This window comes from Molothrus ater, chromosome Z, assembly GCF_012460135.2.
Source record: "Molothrus ater isolate BHLD 08-10-18 breed brown headed cowbird chromosome Z, BPBGC_Mater_1.1, whole genome shotgun sequence".
Classification (NCBI taxonomy): domain Eukaryota; kingdom Metazoa; phylum Chordata; class Aves; order Passeriformes; family Icteridae; genus Molothrus; species Molothrus ater.
Genome location: NC_050511.2, coordinates 27,762,588 through 27,779,810, shown reverse-complemented (window position 1 = coordinate 27,779,810; position 17,223 = coordinate 27,762,588). Strand labels below are relative to the sequence as shown.

At 37.3% G+C, this 17,223-nt stretch overlaps 1 protein-coding gene across 1 annotated transcript; it reads right to left on the bottom strand.

Moving 5' to 3' along the window:
• Positions 1 to 964: 964 nt before the first annotated feature.
• LOC118699397 (programmed cell death 1 ligand 2-like) lies at positions 965 to 9,420 on the bottom strand. The gene is made up of 7 exons (XM_036403394.1): positions 9,340 to 9,420; positions 8,650 to 8,718; positions 7,083 to 7,445; positions 5,753 to 6,034; positions 4,295 to 4,435; positions 3,493 to 3,534; positions 965 to 1,396 (listed from the first exon to the last, which is right to left on the bottom strand). The coding sequence occupies exons 2-7, from the start codon at positions 8,702 to 8,704 to the stop codon at positions 1,371 to 1,373; spliced, it is 909 nt and encodes a 302-aa protein (XP_036259287.1). The 5' UTR covers positions 8,705 to 8,718; positions 9,340 to 9,420; the 3' UTR covers positions 965 to 1,370.
• Positions 9,421 to 17,223: the final 7,803 nt, after the last annotated feature.

Below are 17,223 nucleotides of genomic sequence, written 5' to 3'. Positions count from 1 at the left end.
GTTTTTCTCCTCCAAAGAAAAATCAATGGCAGTCCTGCTTTTTAAAACCACCTGTCCTGGTGAAACAAGAGAGGGTGAATGCTGATGTTCTGGTCTCCTAGCAGCACTGTAGGTCCACTTTTTGCTGGAATAAATAGCTGCAAAGTGACACTGGAGAACCAGTTCCCATCCAAATTCAGAGTAACTACTATGCAAAAACTTCAATCAGTGGAACTCTTCTAAGAGCAAGGTCATAACAGAAGTAGCTTCCATGTGAACACCTTTCTTCAATCTTGTTACATCTATTTTAGTAGAAAACACAGCTTACCAAAGCCACTGGTCTTTCAAAACAATATGACAGATCTTACCGAGTGCCCTTACTTCACTATCTCATGACTGACTAAGAGGAAAAGGTGTTTCATTTTGGATGTTTTCCCAAATCTGGCATTCCAGTATTAGGAAGCAAAGCAGCCTGGCATGGAAAAGACTCACTTCTTCATCTGAACAAAGGCAAAATTACTGTTTAAAAATAACCAGTGCAGAAATCTATCTGAGCTTCATTTTCACTTTTGCTTCCAAATTCCTCCTAAAGAAAATTCTGTTGAATAATCAGTTCAAATTTGAAACTTTTTACGTAGCATAATATCACAGTTCATGTTTTTTTACCTGACTTACTTGTGAGGTTTTATATAGACATTAAAATTCTCTTATGCAACATAATGTTGACTTATTGCTAGTATTGGGTTGGTTTTTTTTTTTTTTTGTCTGTCATTTTATTTAATTTCAACCTCTTATTGCTCTTGATATGAAATATCTTCCAGCTGTTGCAATGATACAAGTTATACAAGTGCATACACTGATGCGAGAGGGTACTTCTGGTAATACGCAGTTTAATGTGTTAGAAAATTTGGAAATGGGATATGGGCATGTAATGATGCTTCCAACAGAAAGATAATTGACATAAGATAGCATTTACAGCTTTTATTCAAATTCCACAAGATTTTTTACTCCAAGCACCATTCCTGATACTGGAACAGTTGATAAAGGCATTCTTAAAGAAAAATCCCTTGAGCAACAGTAAGTCCAAAAGTAAAGTGTATCAAATGCTCTCAGCTGACCTCTCCACAGTGGTAAACCACATTTCATGACAGCATGGTTCTCAGTAACTTCAAGAAGATACGGTATCTGAGGAGGCATATCTTTCCATCACTGCAGTGTAAATACATCCCCATGTGTCCACTTTTTATCCTAAGGCTAAAGTGCTGTAATTTTCTTTTGAAGTCCCCAAAAACTGATGGAAAAAGTGCAAATTGTGGCATGTAGATGAAGAATTTTCACGGACTCACACTCCCACTGTCTCTTGAAGCTGTGGCAGTTGACAAGTATAAAGCCTAAGTCTGAGAGTTAAAATCATCACCTTAAAGAAAGAAAATGCAATAGTATTAGTTTAAAAATCTGCAGTGATTTAAGTATAAAAAGCCTGATTTTAACAACTGAGTCGTAAAGAGTGAAAGCTCAGTCTCCTGGTTATCAGGAGACTATCATGCTGAAGTTACCATGGCTCCTTAAAGCTGTTATAATTTAAAAGAACATCTGCTGGGATCTTTTCCCAGGAAAGAATTACCTCTTTCATCTGTAGTCCAAAGTCTGAATTTTCTATTACAACAAAGCTATCACTCATTTTCAGCCATATAAATGAAATAACAAAACTGAAATCTGTTTAGAGAGCATCCATGGTAATGATTGTCAGTAAATATGTGCATGTGATTAAAAGTGTGCAGAACTGGGACTTCAGCGATGAGTTTAAGTGTCCTATATATTCGGTTCTGATACAGCTCGAGCTGTAAGTTAAAACTGGTAACATTAACAGTCCTTGTTACTGTAACCAGGACTGTATGGGTCATTTCCAAGGCACTGTGGTAAATTATCTGTGGCTTTATGCTTCAACTACCTACTCATCATGGAAAAAAGGTTCTTTCCAGGGTTTCTTAAAAACATCCAATGCTGAGAAATATAAATGTTTGTCATCTGACTTACTGCATGTTGCAAGTAAGACAAAGTTTTTTTGTCATTAAAATGAAGAAGTAAAACCACAAAGAATGGCCTTGTCTCCTTTAATTTCTTCATTTCACTAAGTGCACAGAAGAGGCTACAAAGTGGAAAAATACAAAAGTAATACAAAAAGCCAGGGGAAGCCAAGCTATGCTCGGACAATATGCCATGGAATGATGTCTGGACATGCACTAACGCTGTTCTCCAGAATGCTGCTTGCCTTGAGCTTGTGTTCATTCAACAATGCATGGCATGATGCCACTGAAGTTTCACACTGTCACATGAAAAATAAGAATGAGACTTTGCCTGCAGCAAGGTTTCTGGAAGGTGGAAGTGTCTTTCTGAAAGTGTTGTTTCAATTGTAATATCTACTGATGGCAGTGGATCAAACACAGTTAAGATGCAAACATGACAACCTGAGGTGATTTGGAAATCAGCGAATTCATGCTCTCTTCATCCAATCTCTAGCTTTCACCTACAAAATTTATTTTTTAAGCTGGTGACTTTTTCATGTATTTTTTTAGCAGTGAGAAATATGGGTGGATTCTCAAAAAAATCCTGTCCTTGGAAAAGCCCTGAGTTGTCTCTGTGTTCACTTGGTTAGCTGCATCACAGTATTACTCCATTTGTCCTCCTTGGCAGCCTCAGGGCTGACCTCAATTCACTATGTGAGGGTCTGCTTGGACACCAAGGGAATTATGGCTGAACCAAGCACCTCTGTACCTAACACTGGCCACAGCCTCTCACCTCACAGTGCATTAGCCTGTCAAACTGTTATCTCTAGGTAACAGAATTGATTTATGTCAGTAGGTATATTAAGACTTTTCTTGTCAGATTGATTTATGGTTTTCTATGGTCATATCATTTTTTTTTTTCAGTTCAGTTTTAGTATGGAACAGTTAGATGCATCCTGACAGTTTTTTAGGTATTGTCTTCCCTCTGAAACATAAAAATTTCTGGATGTCTCGGCAAGTCAGATTCTCATAAGACAAGAAGTAGCCTAGGAGATGATATAATATTCCAGATAAATGAGGTATCATTTTATTTGTTGTTAAAACCTGTAGCCTGAGCTAAAAGTATAACAGACTATTGCCACAAAAATCTTGGTGCTATCCAAAACAACCAGCTTTCTGTGAGTATCCTTCTCAGCCAAGACTACTAGAACCCCAGCTAGTATACAGAGGTGTATGCTGAGTTGTATATGAAAGGTATTGGTACCTCAGTGAAAGGGAACCAATATTTATAATTTTTTGCATTGCCCAAGAGAAAGTCAAAACTTTAGAAACGTCATTTTTTAAAAACTCAAGAATAAAAGAGTTTTTAACTCAAAACTTAAAACTCAAAACTACCCTCTATTCTGATGTAACATTATTTAGGTTTCAATCTACATATTTTTTAAGATTTTAGATGTAAGAAGGAAAAATCTGTAAATGTAAATTTTAAAAATTGCCTATGACTTACTGTTCTCATCCTTTGCATTAGGGTTCAGTTTTCTTTTCCTGTCTGTTAAAGTAAATATATACAAATTTAGCATAAACATTTCTAGATTTGAAAGAAACTATATTGTAACTATAACTATTCAACAAATCTTTAGATTAAACTGAGCTATAAGTACAGTTGTTTTATTAAATAATATCAAATAAATAAACTTCTCTCCATTTCTTTTATTTTACAAAACTTGAATCAAAAACTTTACAAAACTTGAATCAAATTCTGAAGTCATAATGTTAAGACTCTCCTTTCATGACTATAAATACATATAGTCTGGTTTACTGGAGTCTGTTCATGTGCAAGAAAATACTAGCTTTATTAGTTTTGTACTACTGCACATGCAAACAAGGAAGGAAATACTGCAATAGTCCTGTATCACACCATTTTAGTTGTAGAGGCATAATGGAGTTGAAAAATAAAAAATCTGTGTAATATATTGTAGCCACAGTGTCTTTGTAGCTATAAAGAAAACACTGTTCAAACTATGCTTTTACAGTCTTCATGCAAGGCAAAGTTTGTGCTCTGTACAGAATACTAACTGGTCAGCTTTAAAAATGTATCTTTCCATACACCTTGTCTCACATAAGTAACACAGTGAGGAAAATAAAACCCAATTAAAATTATCCAAGATCTCATATTCTACCCTCTTGTCATCTAGAAATAAAATGTGACTGAAGTCATGCAAGTGTGCCTTATTAAAATTTCCTCAAGGTTGTTCACAGGAAAAAGTAAAGAAATAGTGAAAAGTTTCACTATGTGAAGTAAAATGTACCTTTTTTGGGTTGCTCATTCTTGAATGATTTTCTCTTCTGAAATATTATTAGTGCAGAGAGTAGGACAGCTACAGTCACACATGTGGGGATGATTAAAGAGATCAGGAATTTTTGTCCACTATACTGTGTACTCATTAAAGCTGTTAAAAACATTAAAGGAGAGTAAATTTATAACTTACAAAACAGGCATTGTTTCTCAAGTTATTGGTTCTGTTCCTCCAAAGTCTTGCTCTGACTAAACAAAGGATTTGTAAAATTTATCAACATAGTGATTTACACTCATATTATGAATAATTTGTTCTGAATTATTACTGTGAAAAGCCTTTAAAAAAGCCAGTCAAATCTTTCATTTGTATGGGATTTAAGTTTGTCACCATCCTATTGGCATCTGCCTTTGAAATATTTCTATATATTGATGAGACCTCCTCTCAGTCTTCTCCAAACTAAACAGTGTCTCCTCATAAGAGAGATGCTTCAGTCCCCTCATCATCCCTGTGGCCGTTGCTGAACCCACTCCAGTACCTCCTCTCTCTCGTGTCCTGAGGAGCCCAGAACTGGGCACAGCACTCCAGATGTGGCCTCACTACTGCTGAGTAAAGGAGCAGGATCATCTGCCTCAACCTGCTGGCAATGTCCTTCCTAATGTGCCCCAGGATACCATTAGCTTTCTTGGCTGCCTCATGGAGAGCTTTTTGTCTGCCAGGATTCCTAGGTCCTTCCATCCACTTCACAGATGTCAGCTCCAGCCTGTGCTGGCACAGCACACGAGGCAATTCCTCCCCAGGTGCAGGACCTTAGACTCCGTTCAACCTCACTAGATTTCTCTCTGCCCAGCCCTCCGGCTTATCAAGGTCCATGCCTTCAGGTGGATCAGTCACTGCACACAGTTTAGTGTCACCAGCAAACCTGTGGAGAGTGCTTTTGATTCCTTTGTCTGGGTTGTTGATAAATTGAATAAGACTGGACCCAGTACTGATCCTTAGGGAATGCCACCTACAACAGGCTTCCATCTGGATTCTATTCCTCTGATCACGACCTTGTGGACTCTGTAATTTACCAGTTCTTGATCCTGTTCATCTAACCCATATTTCCTGAGCTTAGCCATGAGGATATTAGGGGTGACAGTGTCAAAAGCCTTGCTGAAGTCAAGGTAGACAGCTAGATAGAACAATTAAGTAGGAGACTATCAAGGAAGATGCCCATGCAGCTGAAAAAATTCCCTCTGTATTGGCAGGAAAATAAGGAAAGCTACTCTAAAATTAAAATATACAGAAAAATACAGACTGGTTTGTTGGAGTGGAAGCTAGCTGAGACTTCAAAGACACAAATAATACTGGCTTGTTCAGTTAAACAAGAATCAATATTACACTGATTTCTAGAACTGAACTCCAGTGATAGAGCATAGCACATGATATATGTATGAACACTGCCATGTACAAGTTCAAGGTCATACGAACCCAAAGTGGAAAAGTGACCTGAAGTTTCTCCATTCAGTTCTTTATTCCAGAAGACACACGTGTAGTTCTCACTCATATTTGGTTTGAATGTCAGGATGCTGGTGACATTGTAGAGACCATCTGCAGTCAGTGTATAGGTGGTATTTGCAGATCCGCTGAGATTGAAGTTCTCATTTTGCCAGAAAACCTCTGCCAGAGGAAAGCCTTCTGACTGGCACATAAAAACAAACTTGTCTTCACCTGGTATTCTCATTACTTGAGTATTTATTCTCTTGTAAGATGCTGCATGAGAAGTTTTTGAGTGAAATTGTTGTATGCAACAACAGTCATTTTCCCACTTCACTTTCCCTGCTTCCTTTTAATCCTATGCATTGTCTCTGGCTATATCTGTGGAACACTTATTTAAAATTATGAAGGATGTTTTGTAGAACAATGCAAAATGAATTATTCAATCCTTACCATGCCTACAGCAAAAGAACACACTTCAGTGTGTTTATGCAGGGCAACAGTTGACACTAAATTTATGATTTATTAAGACAGAAGAGACAAGTGGAATCTTATGGGACTTATTTTCACTTTTAGAATATGCCACTTCCAGAAAGCCTGATTTCATGTTTGTTTTACCGTAGCTTATAAACAGTGTAATGTTTTCATCATATTAGAAAAAGAATTGACTTTTCATAGGAACTAATGTGGGTCTTAAGAATGTCTGTGTCCATTTTTGCATTTGATAAATATTTTTATTTAAATATCTGGGTGGGAAATGAATGCTGCCTTGCATCACACAGACATGCAACTAGTGGGAAACACCAAAAATCTTTCAAAGATCTAGACTGTCTTACTTTCCATTAACATATACGTTTATTACTAATGCCCATTTGGCTTCAATGGACACAGAAAATCACATGTCCTTGCTCTGGGAAATGTAGTCACTTGGGGAATCCCCAGCCACTTGGGTCATTGCAGCGGGATTCATAAGTGTATCAAAGCATCTCTGAGAAACTTTTTGGAATGACCAGAGGGTGGCCCAATAAGGGGACCAAAGGAGACGAGGGAGGTGGTGGCACTGGAGAAGAAGGCTGTAGAAAGAAGGATGGAAGGAGAACAGATGTTGTCCCTCCCCTGCACCAGGTGCTCTGGGAGGAGCTCAGCTATGGAAAGGCTAGGCACCACTAAGACGACTGTTTTGGTTCAGCTGGGGGCTGAGCACAAAGTCTTGGTGGGACAACTAGCAACAAATTCCTTCAGATTAACCAGTTTCTGCAAGCCTGTAGGAATTTAGTAGAGACATCTCAACGAGCATACAATTAGATTTAATTTAACCCCTCACCTCTTACATCCAAAGCAATGTATTTGTAGTCCACGCCCTGGTAGTCAATGAGACAAAGGTATGATCCTGCATCTGTGATCTTAACATTGGTGATCTGGAGGATGGCTCGTCCCAGCTTCAGTTCACTGTGCAGAAGTGATGCTCTTCCTACATCATCAGGATGTTGAGATGGACAGAGTGTGTTCCCATTGCGGAAGGTGCACACCTCTTTTGATTTCAACAAGCCCTGCCTTTTCTGCTCCCAAATAACAGTCAGAAGTCTTAGATCCACTGAGCCATTCACAGGGAATCTGCATTCCATGGTCACGTTGCTCCCATATTCTGCAGTGTGGAGCTGTTGAGGAACTTCAACTGTAAATAAAGCTATGTATGGAAAAGAGAACAGTTTCATTTGTTTCATCAAAATATGTTCTGATTTTCTTTAAAGTTGGGCAAAACTGTGTCACACAGTCAGGGGTATATGGCTACTGATTTGACTAAAAGTTTTAAGCATTTTTTGTTCATATTCACACTAATATTTTTACCATATAGTAATAATAGCAAATCATCTATATTCTGTATTGATTACAGAGTCTGAAAGATGAGGGCAGAGTGACCAAATTTTTGGTGGTGGGTTTTGTTTGTTTTTTGAGGTTTTTTTGCATTTTTTGAGTAACTTAAGGCTAGGCCAGTGGTTACACAGGGACCATTTTTATCAAACTGTGATATGGTCTCTTACATGTCCTAAGGTTGTAATAAAAGCAACAATTAATTGTGGAAATTGTAAATCTAATGTCACTATCCTTTACAAGGAGGAATACCAGTGTAGTTCGTGTTAAACGGAGTTGCACTGGATAAATGTGTATAGCTCAAAATTGCTATGTAGCAATTACAGTCTCCACAAACCTGGAACCATGTGAGTATCATTTGATCTCATGCGTTTTCTCAGATATGTGCAACAGTATTGCAGAAAACATATCAAAATAATCTCAGCCATTCACCCAATCTGAAATTAATATTGTTATCAATAGGTTGCCATTTTAAAGTGTACTTGATATGGTTATTTCTAATACATCATTCAATATACTTTGTTACTACTTTCCATATTGGATGTGCTATGTATTGGTAGACAATTCAGGAGCACTTGGAAGTGTTGGTAGTGACACTGCAAAGAGAAGTCCATGCAACTGTAGCAAGGGAGAAAATTTTGTGAAAAAGTGCCTAGCTCCTTCTGGGTTTTAGCCAAGCTGCTTCTGCTACAGGCATGAACAGGGGAACACAAGTGATTATACTTCACACCATCTCACACTTCCCAGTGGGCATTGGTTGCTTTGGTCATTCTCCTTCTCACAGCCATGCCACTGATGCTGGACATCTCAGCTGCCAATGCACAATATGTTCCCTGACTCTGGAAAGTGACAGACACCTGTCCTGTGCTCAGTCAGTGCCTGTGCCTTCTATAAGATAGAAAGCAGAGGCTCCAGACATTACTGACCATTCATGCAAGTATTGCTGGAGGTGCTGAAGCCCACATGCTAAAAGCTGCATTAGTTCTGTTAGTGGAACTGAAAAGCAGTTTCTCTCTTACCTGAAACCATGGAGATCTGTATTTCCAGCAACAGTATTGTGAGGATTTGGAACATTTTCTCAGGTAGATCTGAAATAAAAGTTTTGCAAAGAATTGCAAAGAAATAAAGAATTGCATTAGAACTTGCAACAACTACCTTCTGCTGAGGCAGATCAGAGCCATGCTAGCCTTTAAAATCCATCAGAGCTCATAAACAGCAAAAAAAGAAACAAACTCTAGGCTACCAGCAGAAACTAGGAAAATCTGTATTAGAGCAACTCATGCACACACAAAGAATATGAACCAATGGCAATGAAACAGTGGCAATAAAGAGAAATGAAACAATTCCACAACTTCAGTCATGACATTTTCAGGATCTGTAGCTTGCAGGCAGTTTCAAATAGTCTGACAGGGAAATGCTTTTATATTTTTTACTATCCACAAATAATAATCACTTGCAATTGACTTCTCCCATGTAGGAGAGATTCATGAACAAGCACAAGCAGATGTTATAACTGTCTGTACATGATCCAGTTTACAAGATTTTTAACCCTGCTTTTGTTTCAGCTTTGCTTTGCATGGGGTATTTTGCAGTTTCCTATTGCCTTAAACCTAAAGACCAGGAAATCCCTGAACACATTGTGAGGCAGTGGAAATCTCAGGATGGATAAATTGAAGTTTGCTTCAGAAAGGATTAAAATGAAGACTTACTGCTGCTATTCTTTCACTTTACATATGGCAATGTCTGATGTGTACAAATCGCCTTGTATTACTGATAGTAAACCATCATCCCTGGAATAATGCAAAAGAAGAAAGTACAGTTTTAGAGTGAATGTATTTGTGTTCCAGTAGGAAGCAAACTATCACATATTTTTCATACTACTGTATACAGACCAACATAACTAAAAAGAGGAAAAAATTCAAACAACAAAGAAGCACCAGAGGCAAAATTCATAACAAAACTTATGAGATAATAGAAAAGACAGAAGAATTACTTTGAATAAAGCTTGTTAACATGTAGTATAATCTGAAAAGAAATAGTGAATAAGACCCAGAAATAAGCTACAAGGAAGTAAAGAAGAGAAGGAGCAATTTTAGACTTCCCCAGAGCTAGACTTACTGGAGGAGGGGTTTAATTTTACTTCCCTATTCTTTTGTGGGCTCAGCTTGAAACATTCTGGTTCAAATTTTCTCAGGTTCTGCATTTCTCTCATTGCTTCTACCCTAGAGCTTTCAGTATCTTGGAAAATGAAGCTCAAAGCTTAGCAAATTAGCAGGCAAAATTATGGGACTTTTTGATGTGATGTCACAAATAAAGGTTTATATGCAAGCTACTGTAAGCAGACTTATTACATGTAAATGAAAGCTAGTTACCTTTATCAGAGGTATTTAATACATGATGAATCATAATTACTATGGCTGTGTGAGAAAGGAGCTAATAAACACCATCAGTATCTCTATCTTCCAGATGCAGAAGTAAAGACTGTTACTATTTACCATCCTTCGTCTCCTACTACACTCACTTCTCCACACAGCTTACCTATTAGAAGATGGACATAAGGGAAAGAACTGAATGAAGAATGAAACTATTTCTCATCAATATTTAGATCCTTGGATTAATCTTATGTGAGACATTTTAGGTATTCTGCTCTCTTTTTATCATCTAGAGTACATTGAAAATGCAGAGATGTTTATTTTTTAATGTAGGAGATAGTATTTTAAAAAATACACATATTACTGATAGTAAAAATAAGAAGATACACAATCTGCCCCAGCAGATAATCATAATTATTACATATCAAGAAAATCTTGTCTGACCAGAGGGATTAGTTTTAGAAAAGCATTACACATAATATAAATACACAAAAGAAAACAAATATTAGAACATTTTAACTTGGGATACTGAAAGCAGTCATAGAATGCTTGTGGGAAGGAGGAAGGATCTGTATTAAAAAGATCAAGGATCTATTAGCACAGATGTGTATTAGAAAGATCAAGGATTTGTCAGCAAGGATCTGTATTAGAAGGCATCCTTCCTTATTTCCATAATCTCACAAGCAGACATCAAGTTGTTGTGCAATCTTAGTGCAATTTACCCATGCAACTTCATCATGTGGCTCTGACACACTTCCATAGAAAAGCCTGCACCAGCATCTAGAGGGTGATTTCTTCTGAGCTTGCACTACTAGCCATTCATGGTGTTACAGAATAGACCCCATGTTCTCCCTGCTTTTCAGAAAACATATGTCATGTCCTGCTCTTCAACAGTCCTTGTACACAACTATCCTAACTTATCCTAAGCTTATGCAAAAGTCTTTTGTTTTTCTGTTAAGAAAAAGGCCACTTCTAAAATGTATTCATCATATGCCTGTTACAAATTCACAGGGATAAAAGAAGGAACACTGTGCCATAAAATTAGTACTTAATGCATCTTACAGCAAAGTGAGGAATTGAAAATACACATCTGAGAACAGTATGAAGTAGCATGACATTTCAAGACCAATTCAGATGAAGTCAGTAAATTGATTTCCCAGACCAATCTGCAGAAGAAAAAGCAAGTTATCACACAGTGCTCTGTGATTATGAGAGTTAAGTCGTAAAAACCTTGGATAATTGAGGTGGTAAAAAGCATCACATCAAACATCTAAAGATCATCATGGCTTTTTAAGAGTTGTAATAGTTTCAATGAAGATTTGGGGCCCAAGAAAAAGTTTGAACATGACCAATGAAAAAAAAAGTATGACAATGATCAGGGAAAATGAGGAATATAATATTTTCTTTTTGTACAGCTTTTTTGCTTTTACTGAAAGTACAAAGTTGAAAACCATACTTGACTTCATTGGGCCACAAGCAATATATTCTGGTAAATTTTCTTAATGAATGCTGACTGAAATCCCGATGGTAATGATAATAAATTGCTGAAGTTCCATCAAAGATGGAAATTATACTAAGTATTATTTTCTCCTCTTGATTCATTCAGTTGATCATGCCTGTAACTTTAACCCTGGTCCCAGCTCACTAATCCAGAGGGTTTATAACACTTGTCTAAAAAAAATGGGTAATTTTTGGCCTTACTTCGTACAAAATCTTTAGTGGTTGTCCAAAATCCTTCTGTAAGGACTGAGAAGGACATTTCTTGTTCCTTTGGAAAATTTAGACTCCCATTTCCAACTGTACAAGCTCTATGCTCCATGCAACTATATGATTCAATTTTCAAAATAATGTATAGACTTTATTCCATTCTACAGACAGAAGTGAAAAGGTGCTATCTTGACTGGATGTTATAAGGATGCTCTCAGGAACTGAAACAGGTGGCAAAATATGAACATCAATCTGCTACACGCTTAAACTGTGGAGCTCTTGAGCAAAAGCTTGAGTAGCTCATTTAAGTAGCTGTGCTTTTATAGACCTCTTTGGTATGTGTTTATTGTTATTTACTGGATCCTATTTTCAGAAAACACTCGTGTGTTTTCACCACAGTGCGTTGGCAACTGAGGTTGGCACCAGTCTGGTGGTAAGAGTTAGGACTGATTTGGCATTAGTGGCAACTCTCACAATGTTCATAATGTTAAGTTTACAAGAAGTATTTTAAGCAAAGGAACATGAAGATCACAGAATATTTTGCATTCTACTCCACTGTAATAATGATTGAAACACACATCTGAGTAATGTAAATTAAATCCTACTGTTTTCACCCATGAAAGGTCATAATGCTTTTCTTAAGTAAAAGAAGCATCTTAATGTAAGATCCTCTACCTTTGATTAGTACCCTTGCTATGATTGCTCCTGCACACGGCAGGGGGTTTGGAGTAGATCACCTTTAAAAGTTCCTTCCAACTCAAATCATTCTATGGTTCTGTAGTTCTATGATTATTCTCAACACAAGTTTAACAAAGGATCCTGAACATCCTGAGAATCTTTGTGCTGTTCACTAAACAAAACAACCAGAGACACAGTCACTGATACAGGGACCTTATAGTCTTATAAATAATGGGAAACCCTTTCCTGGAAACATTGTTTCAGCTATTAAAAGATTTGTTTTCCAGCAAATGGATGATTTAGAACAGTAAACACATTTGGTGTCTACATAATGAAATTTAGCAGCATTAAGCAAGGAGAGCTTTTTAGATCCATAGCTTCCACTAGAATAATCAGACCAGTTGGAAAAGCTAAACAAGATTTCAAGCACACTGGCTTTCCTCCAGGTTTAAAGCAGGAGTCAAATCAACACAGAAGTTCACAATAATCTCTCAGATTTCACTCTGGAATATCAAACTATTAAAGGACTAAGGAAGGGATACTTGCTTCTCTTTAAGTTCAATGGCTATGGTAGACAGACCCTTCTTTGAATTGTATTTCCCTGAGACCAAGGTATCCCATTGGCAGCACTTCTGAAGTGATCCTGCTTGGTTGTAGCAGGTATAATACAGTTGTTTTTACAACATAGAGGGAAGTGGGGACATTGAACTCCACGGCTGGGAGCTAGGAGGATGGAAATGTCACCAGGCTGGCCAGTTGGCCTGTGTTCACCTCCACACAAACTGTCCTGTACACTTCTGCAAAAAGGTTTTGCAAGTGGTCTTACATCCTGAGACATCTTGAGCTGGTAGACTTTGTTACGGATTTGAAATACAAATATTGCAGTCGATCTGTTCACTCCTACATTCAATGTTTTTGCTCCTCTGCTGACAGACTCTGCAATGTTAGTGAGCTGAGATCAGCTATGTTTTTGTAATGACTGTGCTTTTCCTAACCCCTCTCCTTCTGCACTCTCTGTCTTATTGTACTGCAAAGCTAGTACCCTTACTAAGCACAGGCCAGTGCCTTCTGGAAATAATCCAAAATTACAAACTCACCTTAATCAAAAGCAATCAAGCTGTGTTAACAGGCATCTGACTTGGCTCCATTTGACTCTCCTTGTGTGAAATGGAGTATTATGCTCAAAAAAACTATCTTCTCATGCACCTATGTACACAGTAAAAGATTATATGGTCCCAGTCACAGTTTCTTTTGTCTTTTTCTGTTAATTACTGAAACTCCCCTGCCTTCTGTACATTTTGCAAAAACTTGCATGGAAGCAAGTTTTCTCAACAGCTTTCTTTTAACACTCTCACATGTGCAAAAAGACACAACTTGTTGACATCTTCATGAAATGGCTAAACTGATTTTACTTTCTGTGGAAGGATCCAGTTTAAAAAAAAGAAACAAACCAAAAAAATTAAATAAAAAACTTTAAAAATACTAGGTCAGAAAATAAACAAGAGAATAAACAAATAACAAGCATTAGATACTCATACAAACTACAACTGTTCCGTATCTCACCATCAGAAAAAAGGCACTTTTTTCCTATTTCAGGAATTTAATAAAAAATCCTAGCCATGCATATTAAAATTTGTTCAAAGGCCATTTCTCCAGCCTGTCTCAGTGTATTTTGTGGACATAATCTCTTGTTCTTATTTTCTCAAACCTGCCTTATCCAAATACCACCTCACCTGGTGTTCTTGTCTTTTGCACACGTGTTGCAGTCCCTTGTTGCCCACCTCGCCACACAGGCAATTTATTGTTGGGACAATTGGTTTGTTCCTGATGTTTACACGTGACGGCCTATTTGCATAATTTCAGTCTGCTCTCCATCTTCCTTCAGCCTTCAGATGAAGATATATAATTTCTCACTTCCTCCTTTGCTCACACTATCGGTGAATTCTCACTTTCCCTGCATTGTTTAACTGTCACCTGTTGAATATTTTCCACTGTCAGTTTTTTGTTCCATGACAAATATAATCATTCTAATACAGCTGAATTTTTTTTTCTATAGATACGAGGATAGAATTGGGGTGAAATTTTGTTACATTTAAAAAGCAGCTGTGTATGTCATAGAACTTTTCAGAGCCTTTCTGCTGTTAGCAGCATTACTGAATACAGACTCACACACACTGCAAATTTTCTTTTGTATCTCTAGCTTCTACAGAAAGAAAGACTTAGAGAGGCACAAGAACTTCTCTTCATAGCCTATGCTTCTTCTGGGGTGCAGAAGGTGAAAGTCTCCAGACTTGCTGTACAATCAAAACAACCTGCAGGTAGTATGTTAGTAACAACTAAAAGAAAGTAAACAGGAATATATAGATACAAATATATACAGAGGTTTTTTTCTCCATTCAAATCCTCCCTGAAATTCAGGATGAAATATTTACTAAGAGCTACATCCTCATATACAAGCTGAAGAGGCTCACCAGCACCACTCCTCTGCCTTTGCCTATGAGAGCAGATAGAGTTGTAAGAGAGTTACAACTTCTAAAAATATTAGGGTCAGAAATTTATATGGACCTGTGTTTTAGGATCTGGAACTTATCCAGTCTTTCATTCAGAATCAGAGTCTGTATCTCAGTAATAATTTGAAAATAAACTTAAGTAAATCTTAAGAATCTAGGAAAAAACCTGCAATCCATCAGCCAGAAATACAGGAAAAATCAATTTGCATTTTATCAGTGTTATACTCACATCAGATCTTTATGCAGGTCATTGCAATCTGATTCACGTAACAGCAAAGATTCCCAAAACTCTATCCTATTTGCACAATTGCAGAAACTACCCAAGTCATATGACAGTGGATAACATGCACCAATAGCACAGCTTGTAGGCTGATCTTATTCAGCTTGTAGGCTAATCTTTATGTCATAAAAACCTGACTATGTTGAAAGGACTTTTCTCAGAACATTGTTAGTTTCAGTTTCATGCTGAATGTACACTGAGATCACTTCTCTGCATTGCTGAGAATGTGCATGCATCCAACAAAATTATACAAATCATTCTGTAAAATCTGTGTGCTCAAATTCTGCTTTTGATTATACCCATGATTTTCAGTGGGTTTATAACCATTTAAAGCAGTGTACAGCATTGGCATCTGAACTTGCATTTACTAGGACTGCTGTACATTCATCATAATTTTCTTACTTTCATCAGATTAATTTTACAAGAATTTGTCAAGCAATTACCTAATATTTGCAGAATCTATTTCCTCTTAATTTTTATCTAGGTTGATGTTATTACCAAAAAAAAAAAAAAAAAAATCATTATGAGGCTAATCAAACACTTCAGTGAGGTTGTGAATCTCCATGCTTACAAATGCACCAAACTTTACAAGACAAAGCCTGTGCAATTGTTTTTACGATGTCACTGCTTTGAGTGGAAGATTGGATTAAGTGACTGATAGATCTCCTTCTGATAAAGTATTTTGTTCTATCAAGCAGCTTTATCAATGGACGCATCTTTTCATTTTTCATCACTCTATCTTTTAATTTATGATGACATAATGAGTGAGAGACATAAAAGAGATACGGATGTGTTTGTGCTACACATTCTCTTTTGTCTCCTATTAGATTCTCACTGCTCGTGAGAATTGTGCTCTACCTCAACACAAAAAATGATCATGGCTTTACTCCTGCAAATCCTAGCTGGTTTGGGAAGATGTATGATTGCCTGCCTCACAGTTCCAGACTGATTTATGAAATTATGTCTCCTGCTGCCTAGTACAGAGCAAACTAGTTCAACAAAACCACTGCTACATTACTTTATTCTTCTTCAGTAAGCTTATCATGTGTAGCCCTGTCACACAAAGTAATTCATGAGTAGTCTCACCTTTTCCCAGAAAAGCTCCAATGACTTCTTTAGCAGAGGTCAATGATTTGGATGACAGAAAAGAAACACCAAAGTTACTTTACAATCACCATCACCTGCTCATTCTGAGCTAGTCCTGCCTACAGTATGTTCCCATATTGGAACAAGGAGACAGCTCAGTGAAAATGCCCAAGAATAAGTGACTTGCCTTGGGCATCACAAGAACCCAGTAGTATCTGACTTGCCTGGGACAATCATATACTTGCAGAGCCAGAAAAATATGGAGAGAGAGAGAGAGAGAGAGAGAGAGAGAGAGAGAGAGAGAGAGAGAGAGAGTGAATCTGGGACAATATGCTGAAAAAACAGAAGCCCTACTGTTAAGGTCTGCAAAAGCAGAAATTCCACTCTTAAGACCTCTGTTGTTTTCCTGGCTAGCCCATGCTTGAATGATGCACCATTGGAATTTTTTTAACCAAAGGGGAAAAGGGACACAATCAAAAGTCCTGCAGTTCTGCTCTATGAAAAGCTGTGCAGGTCAACAGCAATGATTCTATTTTTTCATATTATTAGATCTTTATTGGAATTGTAATTGTCAATAGCTTTCATATTCTACAAAATTAAATGCTACATCAAAAAGCAGGCCACCACACTGGTTCATAGTTACATTTGTAAAATAAATGAGTCCTGAACTGAAATAGCAATAAGCCAATTTTGATTGTGCACATGAACCAGGCTTTTCTGGTCACTTTTGGAAATCTAATAATGCTTGGCTACTAGGAAGTAAAATGCAGCTTACTGAAGCTAAGTCTGCTCCTGCTTGCTGCTGTATTTAGTCTTCCAGAGAGCCGAAAACCCTGAAGCATCATGCAAATGTTTTTAATGGAAGAAAAAATGTTACTACACATATAGTGTTTAACTACATTTTTTGTGTTAGGACAGGAAGGATTTCCACTTACCTAGTTCTCATAAACTAAATGCTCT

What these genes read in the sequence shown, in the direction of transcription:
- LOC118699397 (XM_036403394.1), bottom strand. Translation starts at nt 8,704, where the DNA reads ATGTTCCAAATCCTCACAATACTGTTGCTGGAAATACAGATCTCCATG. An exon ending in ACAGATCTCCATGGTTTCAG is followed by an intron (nt 7,446 to 8,649) that starts GTAAGAGAGAAA and finishes TTCCATACATAG; the next exon opens with CTTTATTTACAGTTGAAGTT. An exon ending in TAATGCAAAGGATGAGAACA is followed by an intron (nt 1,397 to 3,492) that starts GTAAGTCATAGG and finishes TCTTTCTTTAAG; the next exon opens with GTGATGATTTTAACTCTCAG.